This window comes from Phaenicophaeus curvirostris, chromosome 4, assembly GCF_032191515.1.
Source record: "Phaenicophaeus curvirostris isolate KB17595 chromosome 4, BPBGC_Pcur_1.0, whole genome shotgun sequence".
NCBI classification, from domain to species: domain Eukaryota; kingdom Metazoa; phylum Chordata; class Aves; order Cuculiformes; family Cuculidae; genus Phaenicophaeus; species Phaenicophaeus curvirostris.
The window spans coordinates 3050313-3068065 of record NC_091395.1 but is presented as its reverse complement, the minus strand read 5'-3'; the positions used below and the strand labels follow the sequence as shown (position 1 = coordinate 3068065).

General features: G+C 42.9%; 1 protein-coding gene across 9 annotated transcripts in view; it reads right to left on the bottom strand.

Annotated features, from left to right (window-relative positions):
- Positions 1-17753, bottom strand: part of ANK2 (ankyrin 2) — a 165652-nt gene that overhangs the window by 99033 nt on the left and 48866 nt on the right. For 6 of the 9 annotated variants that reach the window (XM_069855102.1, XM_069855111.1, XM_069855106.1 and 3 more), the window contains exons 5-8: positions 7863-7961; positions 3567-3752; positions 3084-3107; positions 1028-1126 (exon numbers count right to left, since the gene is read on the bottom strand). In XM_069855102.1, the coding sequence (XP_069711203.1) occupies positions 1028-1126; positions 3084-3107; positions 3567-3752; positions 7863-7961 (408 nt within the window). The remainder of the gene's footprint in view (positions 1-1027; positions 1127-3083; positions 3108-3566; positions 3753-7862; positions 7962-17753) is intronic. The other 3 variants (XM_069855109.1, XM_069855110.1, XM_069855108.1) reach the window with 1 other exon arrangement.

The following is a 17753-nucleotide window of genomic DNA, read 5'->3' as shown; positions in this document are numbered from 1 at the left end:
TAGAGAATAAACAAAAATGTACTTGAATATCAGAGCCGGGCACACACCATAAAAGCTAGAGTTAGTAATTCCTTTCTAAGCAAGAACCTTCGTTCATTGTCTGGGGGAGTTAATAAATGAAGCAGCGCATCTGCCAAAGCAGCAAACATCGCAGTCCCAGAGTCAGACAAATAAGCAAACATATATCAAAGTCCCACTGAGTCAATATGCACAGAACAGTGATGGATTTAAATCTTTGCAACACACACAGAGTACACAAATGTGCGAGTCCCTCACAAAGGAACCTTCTCAGTGTAAAGGAATAGGTCCTGTTTGGGCTCAAAGTCTTTGCAGACACTTTGGGTGAGAAAAGAGCTAATCAGCAGCTATATCAGACCGGCAACGGGAAGGAGTCAGTCTGAATGGCAGAACCCTAAAGCGTGTGTCAAAACTAAACAGGAAACTGAAACCTGTGATCCAGTGGCTTTGTTGAGGTGCAGATTACCAGAGGCTTTCATGGCAGCAGATGCCGTGCTCCGAACAGGATAACATACAACAGCAAAGAGACTATGTAACAGGTAGCTCTTCAGTTGTTTGCCATAAAAGAGGAGTCGTGATTAATTAGTACTTTTATTGCATTTCTATCACAGCAATATACCTTGCTGTGCTTTTAAAAAATATGTGAAAAAATCAAATTAAAGTAGAACAGTGAACGCTGAAAAAGCCAATAAACTCTACATAGATTTCTGGAGCCTCTCTAACTGACAGAGAAGCTGAACTGACATGCCATGAGAATATCAGCTTTTTGCAGCTACTCAAAGGAGCCTGCTTCCTTCAGCTAGGAATACTGGTCACTGCTCAACTCGCAAGGACTCTGGTGCATTGTAGGGAGACAACCTTTAAAATTACTGCAAAGAAAGAATCTTCAAACAAACAGAATTTCAGCACTATGTTGCTCCTCACTTACTCTTGACTAAGAACTACATGAAGAAGCACTCCTGCTTTTGCAGGCTGTTACAGTGCAGTAGAGAATGAAATCCCTCCGTACCCTTGCTGTGAAGTCGACAGCAGCTCCTCGGTTCAGCAGCAGTGTGGCCACGTTGACGTTTCCATAGTGCGCGGCTATGTGCAGAGGTGTAAAGCCACTCTACAAAGGGAAACACAGCCCTCGTTATAGAAAACATTTGATACAAGACAATCAACTTAACTAGACCTTGATTTTAAGAGCTGCTGGCAAACAAATGCCTTGTGTGGATTCTACTCGGTTCACCTATATTATAGCTCAGTCCTTCAGGCAGAGCGTGTGGTTTTCATATGAGAGGTTATCAAAAGTTCTTCATTCTCTCATTCTCCAGTTTCGTGCTCTCAACCAGTGGCCAATAAGAAGAGTAGTTTTCACCACTAAAAATTTATTAATATATTAACCATTTCTAAAGGAAATAAAGGACGTTTCCTTATTACAATTCGGAAGCAACATGGGTCTTTTGGGCTGCATCTGTTTACTGGTTTTGGATAAATGATCACAAAAGTTGTTGGACTCTTACTTTACTGCTCTTAGAACTAGAAACATTGACAACATATTTCTTTCCTTTCTTTTGAAAAAGCACTGGTTATTCAACATGTAATCCAAGAATCTGGTGTACATGAGAAGCTACTTTGTGGCACGGTATATTAATTATATATTGTAACTATTTATATTTCCATACAGTTTGGATCTCAAAGGATCTGAAGAAACTCTGCCATCTATACATCAGAGAAAGCACAATTCGCTTATTGCCTCTTGAACACTAGAAGGTGAAACCTGCTCCAGACACAAGATATAGAATTGCTTGACAAGAACATTACAAAGATAAATTTTTCAGAAACTGGGACACAGCACAAGCTTTCAGTCTCATAAGTAATTCAAGCAGAAAGGACCTTGCTTTGGAGGTTTCTCTGAAGAGGTCCACACTGATCTGATCAGATTTTAAAGCCAGTTATGGAAAGAAATAAATGCTTTTGGCTTCTAGACTACGCTGTATTTTCAATTGTGTTTCCTTTCTTACAGCACACAAATCATCATTGTAAACTATGCATGGAACAAAGAAATGCAGACAGATGTTACACTCTGAAATCAACTCTGTTCCCAAAAGACACAGCAATCAGACACTATTTCACCCTGCCTCCATTTACTTCCCTGTCAGCCCGCTGGTGATCCCAGTCTAAGCACAGTAAAATACTCATTAAATTAATTTAATGTCTTTAAATTCATTTTAAGTCTTCTTGCTGTCGTAAACTGCCAGAGAAAAGTCTGCTGAGGACATGGGGCACACAAACATGATCCTGCGTTACACCTACTGCACTAATAACTTCTTTCTGGTGGACACATCTTTGCCTGGTGACCAGCGCGAGGCAGGGAGAAGCAACGCAGCGGACGGGAGGAACCCCCTTGACGTTTGCCACAGTGGAGAACGTGCCCACGGGCAGATGCCAGCAAGAAGCTGTCGCCCTTTCAATTCCCATCGTCAGCTCCCTCATGGCAACACGTGAATCACTTTCGCGTGAGTGCGTGCATTCAAAATTCATTCCCTGCTCTAACGGAGAAACTCCATTATTTAAAAGCAGGCGTTCACGTAACAACTTTTCCAAATCTTATTGAAAAGATCATAATGAGAACAATGGGTAGAATACGCAGGTGGTCTGAACAAGGTTTTATCATGGAGGGTTTGATTATATTTCTGATTGTAAAAGAAGGAAAACGAATTTTATCATTATTCTGGCCAGGCCAGACACCTTAGTTTAGTTATGCCAAGCAAGTGCATCTCATAATTAACGAAACTGAGCTAGAAAAGCATCTTTATCCTCTCAGCTCCATTACTTGCTTCAGACTTCTTTGAACTCATGTGAATTCTCAAAAGTTTACTTCAGTAGTGACACCAATAAAAAGAAATTCTAAGACAAAGAATGAATAAAAATAGGTTGGCTGAGTCACAGATTTCTATGTATTAAAAAAAAGAGTGAAATTTTCACTTTTAGTGTGAAATAATCACGAAATATTGGCACAGAGCAGAGAAAATAATTATAGGTAACAGAAAGAGTAATGAAAAAATTGTTGATCTCGGTACCTCAGTCGTCCTATTCACCATCATCTGATGCAGCATGGGTTGGGAAAAAGAGGAAAAATATTAAAGACTGGCCGCAAAACGAAGAACTATGTTGCTTTTTGAAATGAGTTACGCTGTTAATTATGGGAAAAAGCCACTCAAGCATGCATTAACTTTAAATACAACTTATTTTCCCATGGGCAATAAACCAGTATCCTGTTTAATAGAGAAGCAGTGATTCTGCTTCCATTCCAGTCTCTGCTGGTTTACAAATAATGGAAGCTGGTTACCAAAGAAATGGCAGCTATAGCTAAAAAGCAAAAAAATGCATAGCTCGTAATTACCACGTAGCTAAACTCTGCAGAGGTAGGTATATTACTGGTGATACTGGTCAAGCCACTTGTCTTTCCCCACAGAAGAAATTAACCATTAAGATGAAGGCAGTAAAGTTTGCTGCCTGTCAGCAGGTGACCACCTGTTACCTCTGCGGCCGCGCCAGGTTACCTTGGACTGCACATCGGCATTGTGGTCGTTCTGCAGCAGGAGCGCCGCCGACTTGGTGTCGTCTTTCCTAGCGGCGATGTGCAGAGCTGGCAACCTCACTTTGCCCTTGGTGTCATTTTCCAGGAGGATGGCCACTGCCTGGTTGTGTCCTTGTTGCAGCGCAACAGCTAGAGGAGTGAAGCCGTCCTGGTAGAGAAAAAAGCAAGACGTGCTCAGGATGTACCATGCTGTTCACACACGGACATTTGATAAAGCACATTACCAGCTGTTTTCTACCTCTGCTCCACCATCTCCAGTGAGACGACAACAGAGGTATCACATTTTCACCTAGATATGACTTCAAACATGTCAGAAGCACACTTTTTCCACTTCAAAGCAGTCTTTAAGATAAGTACAAGCAAAAGATCATTCTACACTATCTCTTAATTATTTCTCACCTTAACACGGGCTGCAAAGCAAATCTTTGGTAATAATTGGGACAGGATAGTGAGCGCTGAAGAAAGTAGATGTGAAAAATATACTGAGAATCTGTTTCTGAATATCTCACGTGCCTGCAAAATGAAAGTGTATCTTTGGATGCATTTGCTGTCGTTTCCCATTCTACCTTACGCATGGAATACGGCTCAAAAAAGCCAGATCATGTTTTGGACTTTATTCCAGGAAAACATGGGATTAGTTGTTCTTTCCAGAAGAACAAAGTCAGAAAATCACTCTGCTTTTCATTAACAGTTCTAGCTTGTTTTGTAAGTATTTTCAATTGCTTTGCTCCCCTACACCCATCTAGATTGCTAATGCTTTAAAATGCTTCACGTGATCACAGCTTGCTATCTCAGCTGAAGCACTGCCTGCTCCAAGATCTTCTATTCTGATGATAAAGCTGAAGCCTTGCACGCTGCCCAAGCACACGTGCTGTAACCACGTGCCAGATTGGCAGGCAGCAGAACCACAAGGATCAGAGCAGCTCTCGAACTGAGTCTGTGGCTGGAGGCATGGTGAATAACAATGAAAAAAGAGAAGGGCATAAAACAAGGTCATGGAATCATAGAATGGGTTGGATTGGAAGGGATATCATACTCCATCCAGTGCCACCCCCTGCCATGGGCAGGGACACCTCCCACTGGATCAGGGGCTCCAAGTCCCATCCAACCTGTCCTTGAACACCTCCAGGGATGGGGCAGCCATGGCTTCTCTGGGCAACCTGGGCTCCACCCCCCCCCCCGAAAACAATTTCTTCCTAATCTCCCATCTCAATCTCCCTTCTTTTAAGGCCTTTTATGTCAAGGTTGGAAGGAACAACTACAGAGTTGATTATAGACAGAAGGTGAGAAACCTGATTTAGATTCATTGTAAAAGGCATAGGGACACAGCAGAACTGGTTTGGAATAGGAATATGGAAAGATGATGAAGTAATTGACAAGTTAGGAAGGAATGAGAGCTCACAGAGGCTGAAAGAAACATTTGAAGAATTGCCAAAGCAATTTTTCCCCTTAGTAATCTAATAACATTCACTCCCTTTTGCACAGAACTGGGGGTAAGTGCGTTGTAACAGCGATACTACTACGGTTTCTTTCTGCAATAGAGATTAAATTCTGTGCAGTGAATTAAAAAAGGGTGAACAGCTGACGAAACAGCTGAACTGTAAAGATAATTCTGAGATTGGGGCTACGTTAGGTGTTGAAACGGCTTAATGCATTTGCCTTTCGCCTCTGGGAACATGAGAACAAATCCTGGATTAGAGGCCCTGCGAAACCGAGCTCATCCTTACTCTCATTTTGTATTTACATGTATACAAGCGTTAGAGGAAAGGAAATATATCCAAAGGCAGTGCAAGGTTCAAAGCTTCAAAAACAAGATCATGTGTTTGATTTGCACCACTTTATCTTCCATCATTCTCTAAAAGGACACAATTCTTACTGAATTTCCTCTCCTATTGCTTCTGGAAGTCACAGCTGAGTGGAGCTTGGAGAAGGCATTTTATTCCTCTGCCTCCCGACAGGAGAACAGCCAATTTTGACAGCAAACAGGAGGTCCTTCTCTGTGTTTTAGTGGCATCCTCAGTCCAGGCTGCCATCCCACCTTATTCAATATGCCGTGTCTTCAATCTGTTCACAACGTTAACTCTGGGCACGTCTGAACCACTCTGGGCAATGGTTCAGTAACACTTGAATCACTGACACCATCACCTCAGCAAGACCTGAAACCGCAACCTACCGAGTTAAGCAATAAGCAGGCAGACAGCCCTTACCTTCCAAGCTACAAAGGTGAGAACTGCCCTTTCTGATGGCAGAAGACAGAACTGGACTTGGGTTCAGAGTGAGGGGCGCATTGGAATGTCCATAGCCAGTAAGAGTTACTGGGAGAAAGGCTGCAAGCAGGTGACTAGGGGCTGTAGCTGGGCTGGGCTCTTAGAGAGCCACAGTTCCACTCGGCTCCTTGACAAGGAGTGTGTTTCTGCCACGTTGCTTGGCAATCACACAGGACTTCATATCTCAAAAAGCCAACATGTAACATGATCGCCACACATGAAGGCCACAAGGGGATTATTTTAGGAGCTGTCATCAAATGGTACAGTACCCACTGAAAGAAGGGACAGTGAAGCAGCTGTTAACTCTAGCAGTTTGGTTTAAAGGAAAGCGGAATGAACATAAATGCACCGTCATTTAAAATTCTTCCATTTGAGAAGGCAATCCGGAACGGGAAAGTTTCTGTACAGACTGGAGAAAAGCAAAAGCTCTGACAGAAGAACTTTCTGATTACTGCTTCACATGGCACATCCAGATCCACAGAAAAACACAAAGCCAATACAGAGCCTGTAGCATAGAGTGTGTTTGCTCCACCCTTGGCTTGGAATAAAAGAACATGTAGCAGAAAGAGAACAAGAGGAGGGAACAGAATGAGCACAGTGCTCCTGACCTAGGAGCTTCCCCCATTTCCCTTAAATGCCTCATTTGCAGAAGGAAGTTTGGATGATTCAGTCCCTCTTGAGATGGAGTCTCGTTTCCCTCCTACTTTGGCACGTGCCCTGCAGGCTTACAGCACTACAATTAAATCCAGAACCTTGCAATTAATAGCACCCTTCTGCCTATCTATACCAGCAGTAGAAATAAAGTGTCCAAGGAGAAAACAGCACCTTGCTTGCTGAGCTCATTGATGTGACTCTTGTTAGTCATTTGACTTCCAGTTTAGACATTTTCCAGGTTACACGAAGCCCCAGACCAGCTTCGCGATCAGAGTAACACAGATGGCCCAGAAAGTGCTGCTGCCATCACTTCTCCCTTAGGGGAACAGGAGCAGGAGGCTGGAGTCAGTGACCTCCTGAGGTCCCTTTCCCTCTGCAGGGCTCTATGAGCCCAGCACCACAGGAGCCCACCGCACTCATCACTTCTGTGCATGTGCTTGCCTGCTTCTCACGCTTTCTCTCTCTGCAGAAAATACTCTGAACTCATCTAAAATGTCAAGACTCAACCTAAAAGGAAGCTTGTCAACAACTAATGACTGATACTAATTGGTTTTATACCATTTTACCCTACATGCAGACACTCCTCTGGGCACAGTCCTCTTAGTTTTGATTTTAATATCCATATTATGTTCACACACTTTTCATTTGTCTGAGGAAGAAGCTGGAGCAAGCCCTCAAACTTCCCCAGAAGACCCCTTATACAGTCAAAAGTGGGAGACCCATGCAGTGACAATTCTATTCACCTATTTTTCCCCAGATCTTACTGTACAAATGAAAAAGCAGCACAAAGATAGCCCTGTTGCTCAGGTGACAGCATTCTCAGATGCTCAAAGTTTCAAGGGCTTCGTCAGGGACCTAAATCTGCTCAAATGAAATGCTGTACCTCTCCACTTAGTCTGTGATCGATCTGCTGCTCACTCTATTCCCCTGACGATGCCACTTTGGCCTCCTGTACTTTCTACATCCCTAGGGACCTCGCTTCGAAGCCTCATTCACTCTTCAGAAAACTCTCCAGGAAGCTGATAGGAGACATGGGCACAAACTGAAGGTGAAAATATCCTGGAGTCACTGAAGCCAGTGGGAATTTTGCCATGAAATAAATGAGGCTGGGTTTCATCTCTTCATTTCTCACCACTTCCAGAACTGAACAGTTCACCATGTCTTCTGTGCATGTAGGAAAAAAGGTTAAGATCCAGAAATACAACTCAACAACAAAATTAAAGTGTGGAAGTTCTCAAAAACACTCTTTAAAAGATATTCTGATTTTAAGGAACCTGAATATAAAGGCAGAGGAAAATAGGAGTGTGTTTGTGTAAGAAAAGAACAACAGGGCTCACCTCAGTAGCCGTGCTTTGGTTGGCTCCATTCTCCAGGAGATATTTCACCACTTCGATGTGGTTCTCTTGAGCTGCCATATATAAAGGAGTAAAGCCATTCTAGGAAGGGCACAAAATAAAAAATTGTAATGAGAACATGGAATAAGTCAACAATAATGAACCCCAAATATATAAACATGGCTAAAAATGCATTTGTGATTTTTAACTGAGATGTTTTGAGTATGTAAATAGAAAAACTTTGTATTTTTTTGCTTAATAGGGTAATGTTTAACGTCATTTAAACCCACAAACCTCTACATGTTTCCACACTCTTTCTTTTGACACAGATCTTAGGGAAGCAATGGCCACACTAATTATTAATACAGCTATTCCTTGCTGATAACACCCAGGGACTGTAAAGCTGTCTGTAAAGTTTTATGAAAGCTGACAGGGCAGCAAGCGTTTCCTCCATTTATTACATTAACTTAACCACAGCCCTCATCCCCTGGAGACCGCACAGTCCATGCCTCGTGACAGGCTGAGCAGAGATGACAAAGGCTCAACATACCGCATAGAATTTGGTAATGCATAAAACATTGCAAATCACCAAACATAAAGGAACTCAACCTTGCAAAGTAACAACGGCATTTCTGATCGTACAGTAAGATCATCTATCATTTGATCATCAACGCTCATTAAAACATCCTCAAGTCCTCAAAAGAATCTGTTCTGGGTAACACAGTCATTTAAACACAGTCATTTAAAAATACTCCGCTAAGTTAATCAAACTACAGACAAATTCGTTAGAAGCGCAAGTCCTTTCCTCCCATTAAAATACCTTAATGCCATCAATTTTTATTAATTAGCTACAAAATCTTTCTGAAAAAAAGGCACAGAAGTGAGCTGCCTGCCTGATGAATAATTTTCTTCTAAGTGTTTTTAAAGATTGATTAAAAGGCCTTAGAAAATTCTCCAATATTCCATAGATTACCATGTAACCTAAGAGGCCATCGTTACCCACACTCCTGCAAAAATTCTTCTGTCTGGGGATGGCACCTTTAGCCAGAACACAAACCATAAACCAGACTTCAAACATGCCACATTTGTGGGTTTTTTATCTTGCATGTTGTCACAACGAATGACAACCTTGCGCACTTACACAAGTGGTCAGAATTAATGCAAATACTGTGAGACCAAATACCTTGTTTCAGAGAAGCCGATATTATTCTTTCTAGCAAACTCACTGTAGAAACATTCCAGTAATTCCCTAATGAAATGAAATCTTGGTTTTGAGTCAACAGATAATAAAGCTGATTGTAGAACTGATGGCCTCACAACCCCCCCTCTGCATTTACAGACACAGAAGATGCTCAGGCAACAAATGACACTTATGTTGTGTACGTCGTATGATTTGCATCATATACGTCGTAGCGTGGCTTTTAATACTGCTTTGCATAATATGCTGGCACTTCCACCAACAATTTTGAAATGGATAACTAAACAATGGCACTCACAGAACAACAGGATGCAAGCTTTGAGCAGGGGTCTGTTTTCAGCAGGTATTGTCCAACATTCTCAGGTAAGAATGGAATCCATCCACTTGGAGGGTGGAATAGAATCATTGAATCCTGGAATGGGATGGGTTGGAAGGGACCTTAAAGATAATCCAGTTCCAACCCCCTGCCATGGGCAGGGACACCTCCCACTGGATCAGGGGCTCCAAGCCCCATCCAACCTGGCCTTGAACTCCTCCAGGGATGGGGCAGCCACCACTGCTCTGGGAAACCTGGGCCGGGGCCTCTCCACCCTCACAGCAAAACATTTCTTCCTCATCTCCCATCTCCATCTCCCCTCTTTCAGCTTCAAACCCTTCTCTCTCATCCTATCCGCGCACTCCCTGATCCAGAGCCCCTCCCCAGCTTTCCTGGAGCCCCTTTCAGCACTGGAAGCTGCTCTAAGGTCTCCCCAGAGCCTTCTCTTCCCCAGCCTGAACAACCCCAACTCTCTCGGCCTGTCCTCATCGGGGAGGTGCTCCAGCCCACTGATTATCTTGGTGGCCTCCTCTGGACTTGCTTTAACAGATCCATGCCCTTCCTGTGCCGAGGACTCTAGAACTGATTGCAGGGCTCCAGGTGAGGTCTTATCACAGTTAGAACAGCATGAACAAGATAGTCAACAAGCACCCCACACAACAGGATCATGAACTGAAAAGTTCCTGTTACCCTGGTGAAAAGAGCTGGAAATGCACTTCAGTAAGGACAAAGACGAGTTTCTCCATTACTGAAGGAAAAACAAACTACACAAACAGGGAATGACAAGGTAGAGAAGAATTCTCTAGAAAAGGATCTGAAGGTCGCAGTGCTCTGGTCAACAAGCTCAGTCTTCTCTAACAGAGGCAATCACTGTGCTGCCATAAAAATATTACCTATCTCCCTGGGGGAGCTAATTTTCTTTGAGAAAAGACTAGTAATTGGTGGTGTTCTGTCTGGAAAGGGAAACCTGAAGGAAAACAAGATAAGAGTCTTTAAAGAGGAGGGCAAAGGTGTCCTCTGCATGTCCAGGACGACTAAAACAAATAGAAAAGTGACAGTTTGATAAGGCTGCTGCAGCAGAGCAAAGTCAGGTTGGACAACAAGACATGTCTCTTAACCACGTGCATTGCCTTTTGTCGGGCAGCTTCACTCTTCCCAAATCACTGCTCAAACCAGGCAGCAAACTGGAAGCTGTAACTAAGCAAACGAGCCAGTCTCTTCCATATCCACCCCGGAGCTGGAGGCCAGCGGATTGTGGCATGCGCTGGTCTCCTGGCTGCTCCACACAATCCTCATGGATCTCATCATGGCATAAAATGAAGGAATGCTGTAATTAGGAAGGTGCAGAGGGGATTGCCAGGCCCAGGGACTGAGCTGGCAGTGGGAATTAATAACAGATAGGTTCCTCCTCAATGGCACTAGTGCAGAATAGCAGAGAAAACTGCAGGTAACCGAGCTGGCACACTGTTTCCCTTTCATTCTCACTCCAGAAAGACATAAAATGGCAACCTCTGAGTAAGTAATAGTAATTTTCCACCCACCTCATTGGTATTTTAATATTTCAGTCTAATTTAGCAGTTTTTAAATGGCAATACGTGCCATTTGTAAAAGCCTTCTAGCACTGGACAGTACATGGATGAATAAAAGGATCGCATCAAGTCCTATGAATTTGGGGAATAAGAGAATTTTCAAGCTGAAGTAAATCAAATTGCTTAAAAGCTTTGAAGAATCTTTATTTTTTTAATCAACTGGAGTCCCTGGTCCTGGAATAGGATCAGAATGCTAAATCCTGGATTAGGAGACCATAAACAATACATATGTGACTTCATGACCATTTAGCACCAAGAAGAACTAAATGTTTTTCCAGACAGAAGCGTGCCCACAATACCAGGAACATTCTCCTCACGTGCTATAATCACACCTGGCACTACAGCAGCAGAGTAAGGAAATTCTTGTGCACAAGATCGTAGCCTTTTTTTGCTCCAAGTTTTATTTACAGTTTAAAACTCCTGTATGTATTTTCTCAAAATCTGGCTTGTTTTGAAAATCACAGCAGCATGCCAAGGTCTGTATGCGGAACTACCCATACCAGACACATCCAAAAAGCTTCCTCTGGATTTCTTTCCCTGATTTTTTTTCTACTGGAAGGGTGAAGTCTGCTTTCTCAGCAAAGAGCCAGTTTCAGAACTTCTGACTGCAGTATTCCAGACCTCAACGCTCGGCCGGAAAGCTCCTATTCTATGATTCTTCTTTGCAGTGGGATGACCAGATAGCCCTGCTCGAGCTCTTGCTTCTCCTTTGTTCCCTGGCACCCTGGGCTTCCACGCCTCCTCCCATCCTGCTTAGTTTCTGTGATGTTTCTGCCTGTATCCTTCACAGCAAGATTCTTCTTCTCTCAGCCAGTCCTGCAATTAAATGGAAATGCCTACCAAAAAAAGCACAACCTTCCCTTTGTCTACTTTTGTCAATCTAAAATCCCCTTTCCAGTTTCTCAGCCTTATTTTCAAGGAGCTATATGTCAATACTTTGAATCATAGGATCATTAAGGTTGGAAAAGCCCTCTTAGCTTATCCAGTCCAACCATCAACCAAACCCTAGTGCCTGCTAAACTGTGCCCCAAAGTGCCATGCTCACACGCTTTTCGAATCCCTCAAAGGATGGGGACTCCACCACTGCCCTGGGCAGCCTCTGCCAGGACTTCACCACTCTCTCAGTAAAGAAATGTTTTCCAATATTCAACCTAAACCTCCCCGGCACAACTTGAAGCCATTTCCTCCAATCCCATCACTTGTTACTTGGGAGAAGAGACCAGCACCCACCTCACTACAACCTCTTTTTAGGGACCTGCAAAGAGCAATGAGGTCTCCCCCTCAGTCTCCTCTTCTCCGAGCTAAGCAATCCCAGTTCTCTCAGCCACTCCTACTTGGGTTCTCTGTTCTGCTTCTAGAGATACTTTCAAAGGTCAAGATGCCAGATCTCTGCAAGGTGAAGAAAACATTTTCCCTAGATTTCTGTTTCACTACCCCAAAGCATCTACTGAATCCATGACATCCTGGTTAATTATTCTCCATGGATGTATTGCAAAGGAGACTGACCTCTACCCTCCTTGTTTTAGCACATGGACTAGGACATAAAGCTTTTATTGGGCCAGAGTGGGGGGAATCTTTATTTCAAGAAATTTTCCTTCAGCTTATGATCCCATACTGTGCAAACACAATCTAGAAGTAAAGTAAAAATACTGACTCTGGCATGTAAACATGACCTGGAAAAGAAGAAATGCACTTTGCTTTTTCTGAACCATGGCTGTGTAATCATATTACGGCTGGATGTTTAGATTTTGTGCATCATCTGAAAAGCAGACATTAATTTTGCAATGATATAGAACATCCATTTTCAAATGATTTCATCAGAGTATTTGTAGCAAGCAGGGAGTACTCAAATTTCATTCTCTTTACTAATGTATATAAGATGTTTACTGCTAGAATATAAAGTTATAATGAGAAATTAACGCCAAACAAATAGAGTATATTTCATACTCCATTCTTGCTACTCCATTCACTGATTTACTGGCTAATTTGAGAAAATGAGTAGCTCTCAATGATTCTTCAAGCCATTAATGCAAATTGGCAAGTCTGCCTATGACTCAGAATTTGTGTCATTAACTGTTGCCCAAGCCCTAATGAAGAACACAGCCCGGAGACGCAGAGGGATTATTAAAGCATTGAGAAAATCACACAAACAGTTCTATGGAAGGGTTGAGCTATATTTCACAGCAGGCTTTCAAGGAGCCATACACCTAGTGTGCAGTACCACACAATGAGAAGCACCTCTTCCAAACTCTGATCAGTAGCCAATGCATTTAAATCACTCATCTGCCAATGCTTGTCCATGAAGATGCGGCCTTCAGTATCTCTCTATCTACAGCATCTGAACATCATATATTCATACTGCTGAGGAAAGAGAAAATAGAGATGAATTATCTCTTCCTCCAGTCTGCATTCTTTAAGATGACACACTAGAGATAGACACATGCCTTGTGATTAAACAGCTAATGTAAGCCCTGATGAAGATGCCTGTTTTATTTTAAAGGCCTCCAGGAACCGTTTGAGACTGTATTAGAAGATCACTGAGATTACAAGGGAAGATGAAGCAGCTGACATCTAATGCAATTGTTTACATACAGCAAATGCTCATTCCTACTCACTCTTCAAGATGTAATTACCAGTCAGAAGGTCAACACAATCAGCGGATTGTCTGACCCAGACTGTTTGCTTCCTCTGCCTCTCCATCCTCCTGCATTTTGGTAGCCTTATCCCCTCCCTGTTTTGCTCCACAGCAAGGAAATAAAACCGTTATGTTCTCAAGGTCACACATGAAAACCAAATTACTTAGAATTTTCTGCAACCTCTACTACAACTCTGCAGCCGCACTTCACAGAAAGGACTGTGTGCAGAAAACACCATTTAAAAACTTGGTTTCCTTTAGGTAACTCCAGTTTCCTACATAGGACTCGTCACTTAATGCAAGAAGCCTTTGTGAAACTGCTCTCCCTTCCTTCCTGTGCCTCCTTCTCTTTCTGCTCTTGTTAGGATTTAAGCCAGCCCCAAAAAAGGAACAGATATTGGCACAAAGGAATAGGCAAGAATGAGGCAAGGGTGAGACAACCCTTCAACTGCTGATGGAACAGCTCACATGGATGGTAAGAACTGATTTACAGTCAAGTGTTAATATAGCATTTTACACAGTAAAATCACAATGCTTTCTGAGCCCTTTAAGTTCAGTCACTTCAGGGTTTTTTCTACTCTTTGGAATATTGCGCAGCTTCAACAAGAACGGCAAGTTCCTGATTTGACTCTTCAGTCAGCAACATACAATTCATCTCCCTTTTTTCTCCATTTTTCCACAGACATTAGTCTAAGCCAGTGACATCTACATCTCATCTTAACAGCTAGAAAAGATCACTCTACCTCCACTAGCTGTTTCCCTTTAACTCAGCCTCCAGTAATCTCCACCAGAGAAGAAATAACCACTCCCACAAACCTCTCTGCAGTAGGAGAACGTTATGCAGCAAAGAAAGGACCAGAAGCAATGGGCACAAACCAAAACACAGGAGGTTCCCTCTGAGCATTAGGAAACCCTTTTTCACTGTGAGGGTGATCCAGCACTGGCACAGGTTGTCCAGAGAGGTTGAGGAGCCTCCATCCTTGGAGATACTCAAAACCCACCTGGACGTGGTCCTGGGCAGCCTGCTGTGGGTGACCCTGCTTGAGCAAGGGGCTGGACAAGATCATCTCCAGAAGCACTTTCCAACCTCAGTCATTCTGTGATTCAGGGAAAAATCCTCTAACAATCCAAGCAATTAATTAATTTTAATCAATGAAATACAAGAGTTACACATAAATGTAACCCTGCAAGCTAAATTAAGGACATAAATCTTGATAGAATCAACAAGATCCCAATTCTGGGACTTAGTTGTGCTCCAGTCTCACAGCATTATTTTCAGCCAGCCTAAAAATAAACTCTGCTTAAGAGGATTTTATCTTAGCAGAAGAGATTCTCTGCCTAAAAGGGTGAATTAAGGATAAATCAAGGTACGTACTTTAAAAAGCATCTTTTTTTTTTTTTGTTAGCAAAGATTAAAGCTGAGAATTGAATCTAGGAAAAAGGCCAGAACTACTGGATTTAGGGAGGCTGAGGATTCTACTTTCTTAGACCAAGCAGTTAAGCAAACAAAAGAATTAAAGAGTTTGAGATGATGGATCATAAAACTAATTTGTAATAAATAAATTTTAAAAATGCAGTGACACAGAAGCCTGCACTGAAACCAGTGCCACCCCTTCAGCTGTCTCACTAATTCTCTGGTAATATAAATAGCATTTCCCACTCTATACTTACACCACAGCTATAATTATACAGCTTATGGGTAAATGATGTTGTCTGGGTTTGCGATGAACTTGCTAAGTCCATTCAGGATATTGCACACAGAACTGCAGCTGCAGCACCACGACACCTGATGCCTCACCCTTCCAAGAACCCCTCTCTTACAAAACACATTTTACTGTAAGTCACTTCCAGGCTCCGATGCCAAATTCAAAGAACACAAACATTCTATTTTCACTGCTTCAAATATCATGATTTTCTCAGCAAGAACAGCAAAGCAACAACAGAGCCTGAGACACAGCCGGGCAGGAATCAAGATGTTCTGTGCCTCGAAAATGTCATTTTTGCAAAGAGGCACCCTGTTACAGAAACTGAGCTGGTGGAGAGGAACGGGAAGAGAATAGATTAGTCACATACAAGAAAACATAACCTTGATAGGGAGCAGGGGGCAGAGCTCAAAAGCTCAGCCCAGGCAGAGTCTCGCATCTGAGTCCTGGGCAGTCACCCAAAACAGCATTTGGGGTTTGCCTTCCACACACAGCAAAGGAAAAGCAGCACTGAAACCAACAATTCATTTTATGTACATGGTTGAAAGCTGGAAGGAAGACCGTACTGCATCAAAATCTGCACCTAAACCGTTCGTCTGTACTTGCTTGTGACTCAGCTGAATCTACACTCCTATAAATACACGCAGATAACATTTCCACTGGTTCTTATCAGCGCAGGTTGAGTCATTACAGCAGGGTGAAATGTTGTGTGCTGGCCTCGTGAGCCCTCACCCTTCCAGCTGAGATGATGTCTCACTGCAGGCTCCTACAATTTTTTCATTTTAAGAATAAATATTAGAGGCCACGTATCACATTTTTAGCTAAAACCCCCACTATTAGTTCAAATTCAAATCTTTCAGTCTGGTTGGTCCCTTTATAGCATTTTAACAGAGAGTGCAAGTTAACAAAATAAACTAAAGCATATGTTGTTAAGATTTTCAGTTTGGTTTTGGCTGTGATCCTGACACATTCAGTTATTTTATGGCTGCAGTTGGGACCCCAGAGACAGACATTGAATGGAGTGGCTCAGTACCCTCCTGCGTTCTTTGAAAGCTCCTGCTCCTCAGAGCAGCTTTTCATACAATCATAGAATGGTTTGGGCTGGAAAGGACCTCAAAGCCCATCCAGTTCCAACCTCCTGCTCTGAGCAGGGACACCTCCCACTGGATCAGGGGCTCCAAGCCCCATCCAACCTGGCCTTGAACACCTCCAGGGATGGGGCAGCCACCACTGCTCCGGGCAACCTGTACCAGTGCCTCACCACCCTCATCATGAAGAATTTCTTCCTAATGTCTAGTCTAAATCTTCCCCTCTCCAATTAAAGCCACTCCCCCTTGTCCTATCACTCCATGCCCTTGTAAAAAGGCCCTCCTCAGCTTTCCTGTACAGCCCCCCTGAGGTACTGGAAGGTCTCCCCAGAGCCTTCTCTTCTCCAGATGGAACAACCCCAGCTCTCAGCTTGTCCTTATAGCAGAGGAGCTCCAGAGGTGTTCTTTTTTGGAGAGAAAGCCAACCAGTCCCACAACTCCAGATCACCAAGCTGCTGCTTCCGCAGGTGACACCAAGAACTGGGCATCCTCAGGGCTCTTTTATATTTCAACTGTGTGAATTCTTCAGGGAAATGGGAAGGTCCCACATGCATGTGCTGATATAAACAATCATTATCTCAGGTTCACACCCTGTTATCCTGTAATCCTGTGTCAATCTGTAAGTACCACTTCAGGCTGGCGCACGCAGCCATCCCACTCAGCTCCTCTTCCATGGTTGCCTAAGATCATACTTCAAGATCAGGAATAAGGGCTGTTTATCATTAACTGATGATCACTGTAAGAGCCAGCTGAAACCTGGAGTAGTTTAAAGCAGGATGAATGAATATATCTGTTCTTTCATTGTTCTTAATGTATGGCTTTTGTTTACATCTCTCAAAATCCATTTAATCCTCCAGAAGGCATTCTTTTTTTCCTGTTTCCCCCCTCTAGAGAGGAGATAATGGGCCTGATCCTTTATTACATTAGCAGTGATGAACTGCAGCTAAAGGACTCCTCTAGATAAACAGCAGCTAAAAATCCAGTGCCCTAAATATACGGATGTCAAAGCAGAAAGCCCAGTTGCTGGAATTAAAGCCTTTTGCCATAATGGAGTAGCAAATACTCTGAAAAATATGCTCCGTTCTGAAGGTAAGATTATCTTTACAGACCATGGGGAGAGCAATCAATCCTGGTAAAGCAAATCCTAGGGCACCCTGAGAGACACACAAGCTGATCGCTCCTCTGAGAATCCCATAAATCCTCCCTTGCTTTTGTGCTAACGCTGAATGTGGACATTCAACAAGCTAGATCATCGCTCATTTTTGGGGTGGCAAATTGATGCTGGAAGTTTTGTGCTTCTCTAAGGATTGTTCCAATATGAGGAACAGTCCAGGCAAGAAAAAACTCAAGCAGTCATGACAGCTT